The sequence below is a fragment of the Schistocerca serialis genome, chromosome 9, assembly GCF_023864345.2.
Source record: "Schistocerca serialis cubense isolate TAMUIC-IGC-003099 chromosome 9, iqSchSeri2.2, whole genome shotgun sequence".
NCBI lineage: Eukaryota > Metazoa > Arthropoda > Insecta > Orthoptera > Acrididae > Schistocerca > Schistocerca serialis.
The window spans coordinates 257,945,533-257,957,093 of record NC_064646.1 but is presented as its reverse complement, the minus strand read 5'-3'; the positions used below and the strand labels follow the sequence as shown (position 1 = coordinate 257,957,093).

Genomic DNA, 11,561 nt, shown 5'->3' with positions numbered 1-11,561 from the left:
TCACGGTGTTCTTATTTCAATTTCCAGGAGTGTATAAACAAACAATTTTACACTAAAATCATGTGATAATACCTGTTTGATGCTGGCATCATGTGCAATATGCTATGCTCACACCATAAGTAACCCTACTATATGGACATATAAGATAAATACCCGTTGGGTAGCACATGTGAATACTATGCTGTACAGGATGCTCCTAACAAAAATACATGTGTTTCTCATCTTAGAATATTATTCAAGAGTGAGGGTTCCAGACGAAATAGTATTAACTGGGGATACTGAACATACACAAACAAGGGTGGCACAAATGGTAACAGGTTTGTTTCACTAGGAGGACACTCAGAGGAAACGCTGAAAAACCTTAACTTTCAGATACTTAGAGATAGATGTCAATTATCCCATCGAAGTCTACCAAAAGAGTATTAAGAGTCAATATTAAATGAATACGCTAGAAAAGTGCTTCAGCCCCTTACTTCTTGCAGCTGTAAAGACTGTGAAGATAAGATTAGAAGGTTGACTGCTCGGTGAAAGACGTTTAAGTAGTCATTCTTCCAGTTCCATTCATTTTCCTAAAAATTGATTACACAGTAATACACAATCTTTGACACAGACAAGAACTTAGTTGTGCCTTAACATACTTGGTAAAGCATATTTTCCCACCAGGATTAAGCCGGTGGCTGCTAATAATTCCACGCAATGCTACGATCACTAAAAACGTTGTGTCATATGACGATGAGTCGCTAAGCGATTTACAACCGTAGAAAAATAAAGACTGAATCATCGAAAAGGGCGTATGTTTTAAGTTGTTTCTGAAAATTCGTTCTTGGTATTTCGTTAACGTTTCTGTGAGCTATTAAGTTGAAACGCGCGCCATTACATTGACGCCTGCACAGTTAATTTTGTTTGTTACCATACTGAATATAATGTCAATAGAAAATCAGACCGCGTATGTGGAAACACTTTAGGTCGACCTTCGTGGGTGATGGTGACGGGATTCATGAGCAAGTTTTCGTTGACTGTGGATACGCGGCTGAGGATACAGAGCGGCTGATCGATACTACAATCGTTAGGTTTGCCTATCGATGTCAAATTATATCGTTGTTTTGTTATTGTTTTTGTTTCTAAATCGGCGATGTTAGTGCTGGCAAGTGGAAGTGATGTGATTGGCGGATTGTAGTGTAGATTGGTATAACTTGCCGGATTAAAGTTAAGGTAGTCGTGCGAATGTGTGGTATACGAGGATGTAATGAATGTTTTCGTATTGTATCATTTGTTGCTGGCTCTGACGCAAATGTTCGGTGCATCCTTTAGACAAGCGTCTCAGTGCAGGATGATGCATTTTAAGTGCCGAGGAGGTTTCTACCCCAGAACAGACAATACTGTTGCGAGATTTCCTGTACCCGACGAGAAAATCCACTGGGACATCGACTATCCTGAGTATAAACCAACAAATTACACGGCTGCTCATATCAAAGGCCAGAGTTGGGCAGATCCGGAGATTTCGCATCCTTCGTTTCATCCACAATGGAACCAACTGGATGGCAATGTTAACCGCAAAAGTCACGTAGGAGTTTACAAAATTGAAAATTTATTTCCATTCAATCCTGTGGGACGTACTGGAGTTTGCGGTAGAGGGTGTTTGGGTAGATGGGGACCAAATCATGCAGCAGACCCGATAGTAACGAGATGGAAAAGGACGAGCAACAATGAAATTGAGCTGCATTCAACATCTGAAAAGAAAATCCTCCAGTTTGTTGCAATACAGCGCAGGGACACACGAGAATGGGCAATACCTGGCGGAATGGTGGATCCTGGCGAGGTAGTAACAACCACCTTGAAGAGAGAATTTTTCGAAGAAGCACTTGATGCTTTAGGAAGAAAGCCAGAGCAGTTAAATGAAGCAGATGCAATCGTGGCGAAGTTTTTTGAAAGTGGAGAAACAGTTTATAAAGGTTATGTAGATGATCCACGTAACACAGATAATGCGTGGATGGAAACCGTCGCAGTGAATTTTCATGATGAGACTGGTTTGTCTGTTGGCAAATTGCCTCTTTCTGCAGGGGATGATGCCGTTAATGTAAGATGGATGGATGTGGGGAAGGATCTGGAATTATATGCAAGTCACATAGAATTTATTGAAGCTGTGGCCGAGAAACGAAATTCACATTGGTAGGGTTAGTTGGAATCCGAACTAAAAAATGTTTCCTATGGTGTAATTTGTTTATAACGAATTGGAAAAAAACCCAGAAAGTTAAGTTGACGATTTTTGTAATTTTCTTAAGGCTCATGTGTTTGTACTCAGTTTTTCAGCATTGTGACTTTATTATGATTTCGACAAAATCAGTATAACACAAATGATTCAAGCAAAGGTGATCACCATATATAACGCTGTTTCCATGCAGCATCTACCTATTTCCTATATAGGGAATTCTTGTATGTTTCCCTGCATAGACGTTGGGTTTAATCTGTGCAAGCATTCTGCCTCAAAAATATAATTGTCTAGGTTCTTTTGTGAATTATGTTAATAAATTTATTGTTTTTCTTAAATTGATCTGATTGTTATACGATTATACTACATATGCTGAATTTGTGACGTTTGTTGACATACCAATTTTCAAGAAGATACTGCAGAATTGCTGAATTCATTCTAAGTGGCAAAAATAGTTCATTTTAACTACTCCAAATGCATTTTAGCAGGCATGTGGTTTGTTTTCTTTATTATGTTGTTCGTGCAACCTGCTGTCAGCAGCAGCTGGCTGAACAGATCTAGTGAAGCTTGCCAGGCTTGGGGAAACTCAAGATGGCGTACTTTAAGCACTGCGCTTCAGTACTCATGTACACTTGTGTCTCCGTTGCAGCAGGTTAATGTGCTTTAATGGTTGCGGCGGAGATAAGGACAGGCAGGCTGGATGGTGATTTTGTACATGTCTATCTACTATACAAGCTCAGACTTACTATATTTTTGGAATCAGCTCAGACTTTCCTTGTTTTTTAGTGCTGTATGGAGTTGCAAAAATGTCCCTGGTTTGAGAATTTTATGACTGCTGCTATGAGTTTTAATTTTGGACCTGTATGTTCAACATTGCAGTTTTGAACAATCTCATACAGCTGTGCCTCTTTCAGCTGATCTTGGAGCAATCCGTGATGTCAGTTGTATGGTGTGGCTACCAATTCTGCCTCAACTATTCACTTACTATTACTTGTATGGCAACACAACAGGGGCACAGTTTTTGCTGTTTTAGTGTGTGAAGTAATTTGTCCACATGTTTTTGATCATCTTATCTGTACTTGTTTTTTGTCTCATCGTTTATCACTGGGCAAAAAAAAGAGTGGATTTATTGTTAACCTGAAACAGGAATATAAATTTTTGAAATTGTGTAATAAAATTAATTATGAAGATGTTTATTAGTCATTATGCACTGAAGAATCTTCTATTGTACACAAAGGAAAGGATGATATTAAAGACTATAGGAGTACTGGTACTGCTTCACCAGATATGAGATATCCCCCCCCCCCCCCCCCCCCCAAGTCAAAAGTAGGAACTGTGATCTGGTGTGTGCTGCTAAAAGAGGTTATATTTTCATACCACACTGTTAGACACGAACTCTGTTTAAAAACATCATACAGCACATCCAAACTGGGCAAAAAGTTATGAGACATAATTTCATCTGCAAGAACCGAAATAGAGGCAGTTATCAATAATGTTATTTTGCCATTTATATTTGACAATGAGTTGCATTTTTTGGAAAACATTAATTATGTAACAGTAATGATGGATAGCTCACTCTGAAGTGTAATAAAACTTGTTCAGATTCATATAAGCTATGTAAGCTGGGAGGAGTGAATTGAAGTTAAGTTAAAAGTTTTAAAGTTTGGTGATGTGTCGGGTAAATCTGCTAAATTTTGATTTGGAACCTTTTGCAGTGTGCGAAAAAATAGGAATTTAGAGAAAAGTTGGTTTGTTGTTCTACATAGAATACTAAGAGTAACTTTTGTTGTGTAAGGGGAATTAAAATGTGTTCAGAAAAGTTTGGAATAAATTTGATGGACCTGTTTTAGGAATTGGTTATTCAGTCAACACTGTACACAAACCATTTCTGAAAGAAGCCATGTCTTATGAAAAACACAACTGAGTTAATAAAATTTAATGTCTCAGTAAACTGTTAAGACTTTCAAGTAATTTAAAAAAATATGTCCTTAGTTTGAACCCACCCGGATAAGCCTACATTTTTATGCTAGTTCCTTGTTATTCTGCCATAGTTTCTTCTGCACTATGTTGCCATGACTGTGTTTTCATATTTTTTAATTTCTAAGATGGAAAAAATTATGGATATCTGTGAATAATGTTACTAAGGGAACAGTTTCTGCTTCCTTTTATGACCATTGGCTCCAGATTTTGTTCTTCGCACACTTATTGCATAATTTCAAAATGCAGAAACTCTCAAAAGATAGCTAGTACATTTTACATCAGATGATGTGAGGATGAGGGGACACAGGTCTATAGTAGTATTGCTGTTGTTGATGTTTTACAGTGTGCGCATTTTAGGTGGGAAGTAGCTGTTCAAAATTATACTATTACATTTTTACACGCGTATTTCCAACGTGAAGTGCGCTGCTGATGATATACAACTCTTGATTGGGAATACTACCTAATTAGTCAACTTACTAAATGCTCGGATATAGTGCAGCTGTACACAACTTTCCAAAAAAATAACAAGAACGAGTGAGTTCATATTTTATGTACGATGTACCAGTTTCTTCTTTTTTTATGAGCCTTACAACAGAGAAAGGTGTGCAGAAATTAATGTTTTCAGGTCTTCCACCAGCATATAAATGCAGTTATTAAACATGAGAACAGTAAATAGAGCATTCCCATAAACTATTTCATGCTTTGTCTGCTTAATTTAAATGTCAAAATATTTATTTTTTCTATCAACTTCCTTAAACATACTAACATAAGCAAGCACTGTTGTCATTAAGAGGAAATGAGATCCTGATATGTGCAAAGAGGTACACGAGAGAAACAGAGGCACTGATATTTTACCCTTCAGTGTCCTACATTCTCTTCAGCAGCAGACTGATTATGTTGCTACTATTGTATCTGTTCAGTACAGCACTGAAAACTAGTCAAAGGTAACAGAGCAGCACAGCAACATTAATAGAATGGAATGTCATCTAACTCTTTCATAATTTCAGTCTTACACAACTTTGTGATTAACTAGTGCTGAAATACAACTATTTTAAGGGGCTCGGCTGTTTGAAAGTACCGAACGGATTTAAAAAATGTATTCAGTACTGTGTACAAAGAGCGAACACCATTCATCTGAGAGCGCCCGCCTGGTTAGCCGTGCAGTATAACGTACTGCTTCCCGAGCGGGAACGCGTGCTGGTCCCCGGCACGAATCCGCCCGGTGGATTAGGGTCAACATTCGGTGTGCCGCCCAGCCTGTGGATGGTTTTTAAGGCAGTTTGCATCTGCCTCGGCGAATGCGGGCTGATTCCCCCTATTTCGCCTCAGTTACACGAAGTCGGCGATCTGCACACACACTATCTCCACATACGTGTACACCATAATTACTCTACCACGCAAACATTCGGGTTACACTCAGTCTGGTATGAGACACAGTGTAAAACACCACAAGAAGACCGATACCTCGCCATCAGTGCCCCCGAAGATGGCCACGGAGTACTGCAGGTAGCCTTGCTCGGGACCTTACTGCAGCCACTGGAACAGTTGTCTCCAGACACACAGTCTACAGACAACTGAACAGACATGATTTATTCGCCCGGAGACGTGCAAGGTGCATTCCACTGACCCCTGGTCACAGGAGAGCCCGTAAAGCCTGGCGTCAAGAACACAATACGTGGTCATTGCAACAGTGGTCCCAGGTTATGTTCACGGACAAGTCCAGGTATAGTCTGAACAGTGATTCTCGCTGGGTTTTCATCTGCCGTGAACCAGGAACCAGATACCAACCCCTTAATGTCCTTGAAAGGGACCTGTATGGAGGTTGTGGTTTGATGGTGTGGGGTGGGTTTATGATTGGTGCATGTACACCCCTGCGTGTCTTTGACAGAGGAACTGTAACAGGTCAGGTGTACCGGGACGTCATTTTGCACCAGTATGTCCACCTTTTCAGGGGTGCAGTGGGTTCCACCTTCCTCCTGATGGATGATAACGCACGGCCCCACCGAGCTGCCATCGTGGAGGAGTACCTTGAAACAGAAGATATAAGGCGAATGGAGTGGCCTGCCTGTTCTCCAGACCTAAACCCCATCGAGCCCGTCTGGGATGCTCTTGGTCGACATATCGCTGCACGTCTTCAAAACCCTACGACACTTCAGGAGCTCCGACAGGCACTAGTGCAAGAATGGGAGGCTATACCCCAACAACTGCTCGACCACCTGATCCAGAGTATGCCAACTCATTGCGCGGCCTGTGTACATGTGCATGGTAATCATATCCTATATTGATGTCGGGGTACATGCACAGGAAACAGTGACGTTTTGTAGCACATGTGTTTTGGGATGGTTTTCTCAACTTATCACCAATTCCGTGGACTTGCAGATCTGTATCGTGTGTGTTTCCTACGGGGTTATGCTATTAGTGCCAGTTTTGTGTAGTGCCAAGTTGTGTGGCACCGCATTCTACAATTATCCTTAATTTATGAGCATGAGTGTAGATGATAAGTTCACCAAACAAAATATTAGCCTCCCCTTTACAAGAAGACTGGTTGATTTGGAGTACTATAGATGGTGTAGAGTTGGTACTCGTTCAATTTGTGTACAATGAATGGTGTACAACTCAGAGTTATGTAACATGACATGAAAGCATGGTTCTAAAAAGATCCTAACTGACAGGGCCGGAGACATGGATAGCTCCTTGCCAACAGAATTTCTCCTGTCAGTGAATGCAGAGCCATCTCAACCAATTTCTACATGAACAATGTGAATGAAACAGCATGCAATGGACAATTGAAGTCGAGTACTTGATGAAAGGCCATTGCTCCTAGCAGAAGACAAAGCAGCGGGTCTTTGGTGGACAAATAACACAGAAACTGCACAGTAGCTGACTTGAGGCGTGTGGTGTGGTCTCACGAATCTAGTCTCTTTATCACTATTCAAATGATGCAAGGCAACAAGTCTGTAATTCAGGCCTGAGTTGGTCCTGTCATCTGGGGTACTTCTTGTACCATGATTTGGGCTCATTGTTTCAGGTTACTGTGAGCATGAACCAGGAGATCTATTTCAACTTCCTTGTTGATCAGTTGTTGCCTTTTCTTGCACATCTTCAGGGCGAGTATTGTTTGGGCACACTCATCTTTAGAGATGACAACAGCTGTGTTCTCTGGGCTGCACATATGTTACATATTGTATTGCACCCCAACTAGCCTATTAAATCATCCAGTCTTAATCCCATAGAAAATGTCTGGGACTATGTGAAGCAGTAGATGAAAAACAGCAGTCAACATTCCCACTTTCTGGTAACTCAGTGGAAACTGATCATGAATGATTTGCTTCAGCTGGTTATGACATGACCGAAAACTCGTGTGCTGTCTTCCTCACCTTATTAAGGCCATTACCGAAACTAGAGGTAGTGCTACAACAGCAGATATTTTAACTCTACCCAATTTTAACTCAGTCAATGTGAAATGTCAGCTATCTTTATTGCATCAAAATATTCGAGGACTGAGAAATTAAATTAATGAATTAACTATCTGCATAGATGAATTAAGAGTCTTCAAACCCAGCTGACATAATCTGCCTCCCTGAACATCGTGTGACCACTGGTATAGTGTTACAGGGTTTAGGTTAGCATCTCACTTTTGTAGATCAGAAATGGAGAAAGGAGGAGTTGTCACATTCATCAGGAACTGTCATAAATTTAAGAACATAGACATTCATAAATTGTGCCTAGAACAGCATATGTAAGATTTAATATAATCCATTATGGAGTCGAGGTAGCAGTTGTCGTTATACTGGTTATCACTGTTAGCATTCAACCGCGGTTCTTATACATATATTTTAACAACACGTTTCAAGAGACAATGCTCTCATCATCAGGTTGTAAAGTCTATATCACGAAATTAAACGGACTAAAAAGACAAAATACCATCACAAATAGTTGGGAAGTCCATAGAGTAAAACAGAATTAAAAGTATATTGGACTGTGGGTCCTCGTCTTACATTGAAGTTGTTGGCACAAGTCGATGGCCGTCCCATAGCTACCAAATATGCTGTCGCACAGTGCCGGCTCGGGAGCTGTTGTGGACTAACGTGCCTAGGTGTTGTGGCGTGGTTACAGCCATGTGCTTGACGGTAACGCTATGCTATTGGGCGCCTGATTTCCTTATTGCATTGGTCTGCCATCGTTAGCCTCTCGCAACTCTGTCAGTGACATGCTACAAGTTTAAAGTCGCATACCTACCCTAAAATAATTCTAAAAACCCGCTAAAAAATCTCATTTCTGTAAAATTATCTTGTGCATTTAGAATATTGCTTTGTTTCTTTTCATGGATAGCTATCTCGAATTCCTCTAGTAAATCCGGTTTCCTCCCTTTCTTTTCTACATGCAATATTTCTACGTTGTCTTCTATGCTATTAAGGGGATGGCCTGTTTCATATATATGGTTCGCAACAGCTGATTTCTCATAATTTCCTAACCTGAACGCATTTTTATGTTCTCAAGTTCTGCACTGAATCTTATAAACTCCCGATCTTTCAAACTTATTTCTATTCTCGCCAATATCGTGCTTAAGGCTATACCTCACTAGGTTATTAGTCTGAAAATCTATTTTAACATCGTATGGCTTAAAAAGATTTGCTATCTTTTGTGAGACTATTCCGTAGTATGGCATCGTGATAATTTTCACTTTCTCTCCATCAGGTTTATTCTTTTTCCGCTTATTACTTTTCCTTAACAGTTTTTTAACCATATCTATTCTGTAACCGTTATTCATCGCTATTCTCTTAACGGTATTAATTTCGGTCTCCTATCTTTTTCGCTCATAGGTATATTGACTGCCCTATGCACGAGACTACGGAAAGCAGCTTCTTTATAAGCCTGCGGATGGCATGAATCATTCGGGATCACGGCATCAGTCGTAGTTTGTTTTCTATAAACGGAGAACGCATGTTTGTTGCCCTGCTTTTTTTATATTCAGGTCCAGGAACTGTGAACAATTGTCAGTTTCATACTCCACGGTAAATTCTATTTTATTATGTGCGTCGTTTAACTTTTTTACTATTTCCTCAAGTCCTCACAGGAACCATCGACAAGTAACAGAGTGTTGTCTACATAACGTTTGTAATAAACAATTTTATCCATGATGTTATCATCAGAATGTAGAACTTTATCTTCAAGGTCATTGAAGAGACCGAAATTAATACCGTTAAGAGAATGTGCAACGGAAGTAGAATTTCACAAAAAATCCTTAACAATATTAAGTTATATTGAGCACCTGCAAGTAACTTTAATCTGTTCGTAAACCACCTTGAAGCTGTACTGGCCCATTTAACAACCAAAAACAAAGAAATAGTGGTTGCTGGTGATTTCAATGTAGATTTCCTTGAAGACTCTCCCAATAAGAACTTATTTGAGTTAGTAACACTATCATTCAACTTAATTACCACTGTAAAGTTCCCCACTAGGGTAGCCAATTGCTCACAAACAGCCATTGATAATATCTTTACAGAAAAGTCCAATGAACAAAATTATATTACAAAACCAATAGTCAATGGCCTCTCAGACCATGACATGCAGTTCCTTCTGTTAAATGTTAGTACTGAACAGGATATAAAATCTATTAAATCTGAGCTCAAGAGGGTAATCAATAAGCCAAAAATTGATTACTTTAGGACACACTTGAGAGACATTCACTGGACTGATGTTTACACTGCTCATGGCACGAATGAAAAATATAACACTTTTGCTAATAAATATTCGAACACTGTTTTCCCCCAAAACTTACCAAGGTCAGAGCAAAGTCTACAAAGAAGCCATGGATTACTCAAGGAATAGGGGTATCTCGTAAAACAGAAAGAAAACTGTATCTGTCAATCCAAAACAGTTCTGATGTTGATGCTATAGCACATTACAAGAAATACTGCAAAATATTAAAGACTGTAATATGGACATCAAAGCAAATATATTACAAGGAAAAGATAGTCATATCAGATAACAAAATAAAGACAATATGGGATATAGTGAAGGAGGAGACCGGTAGAAGAGGAACAAATAGCATTAAGAGTAAATAATACATTGGTGACAGATGTGTATAGTGTTGCAGAACTTTTTAACAAACATTTTATAACTGTTACTGAAAAGATGGGGTTGTCAGGTTCGGTAGATACTGCTATGGAATACCTCAGACCAGACATTTCAAGTAACTACCACAGCAGAAATAATGTCCATCATAAAATCTTTAAACTCAAAAACATCTAGTGGGTATGATGAAATATCAACAAAGTTAATTAAAGAATGTGATTCTGAGCTAAGTAACATATTAAGCTATCTGTGTAACCAGTCTTTTATCAGTGGAATATTTCCTGAATGGTTGAAATATGCTGAAGTTAAGCCACTGTTTAAGAAGGGAGATAAAGAAATAGCATCAAATTTCCGTCCAATTTCACTGTTGCCAGCATTCTCAAAAATTTTAGAAAAAGTAATGTACAATTGACTTTATAACCATCTTATCTCAAATAACATACTGTCAGTCACAGTTTGGATTTCTAAAGGGTTCTGATATTGAGAAGGCTACCTATACTTACAGTGAAAATGTGCTTAACTAATTAGACAAAAAATTGCAGGCAACTGGTATATTTTGTGATCTGTCAAAGGCATTTGACTGTGTAAGTCACAATATTCTTTTAAATAAATTAGAATATTATAGTGTAACAGGAAATGCTGCAAAATGGTCCAAATCTTCTATCTCTGGTAGGAAACAAAGGGTATTATTAGGAAAGAGACATGTATCAGGCATCATCCAACTGGGAACTAATTACATGTGGGGTCCCACAAGGCTCCATTTTGGGCCCCCTTACTTTTTCTTGTGTATATCAATGACCTTTCATCAGTAACATTACCGGACGCCGATTTTTTTTTTTTTTTTTTTTGCCGATGATACAAACATCGCAGTAAATAGCAAATCAAGTGTAGTCTTAGAAAGATCAACTAATAAAATATTTGTGGACATTAATCACTGGTTCCTGGCCAATTCTTTGTCACTAAACTTAGAAAAAACACACTACATGCAGTTCAGAACTTATAAGGGGTGTCCCACAAGTATATGCCTAACACACGATGACAAGCAGATAGAAGAAGTGGACAGTGTTAAATTCGTGGGATTACAACTTGATAATAAATTCAACTGGGAGAAGCACACCACAGAACTGCTGAAGCGACTTAACAAATCTCTATTTGCAATGCGAATTGTGTCAGACATAGTGGATATAAAAATGAAAAAACTGGCATACTATGCTTACTTCCATTCCATAATGTCATGGGATTATTTTTTGGGGTACTTCATCAAGCCAAGCTAAAGTTTTCCGGGCACAAAAAC

The 11,561-nt window shown here is 39.0% G+C and overlaps 1 protein-coding gene across 1 annotated transcript; it reads left to right on the top strand.

Moving 5' to 3' along the window:
* The first annotated feature begins 1,103 nt into the window (after positions 1 to 1,103).
* LOC126419150 (ADP-ribose pyrophosphatase, mitochondrial) lies at positions 1,104 to 3,969 on the top strand. The gene has a single exon (XM_050086259.1). The coding sequence runs from the start codon at positions 1,247 to 1,249 to the stop codon at positions 2,171 to 2,173; it is 927 nt and encodes a 308-aa protein (XP_049942216.1). The 5' UTR covers positions 1,104 to 1,246; the 3' UTR covers positions 2,174 to 3,969.
* The last annotated feature ends 7,592 nt before the right edge of the window (positions 3,970 to 11,561 follow it).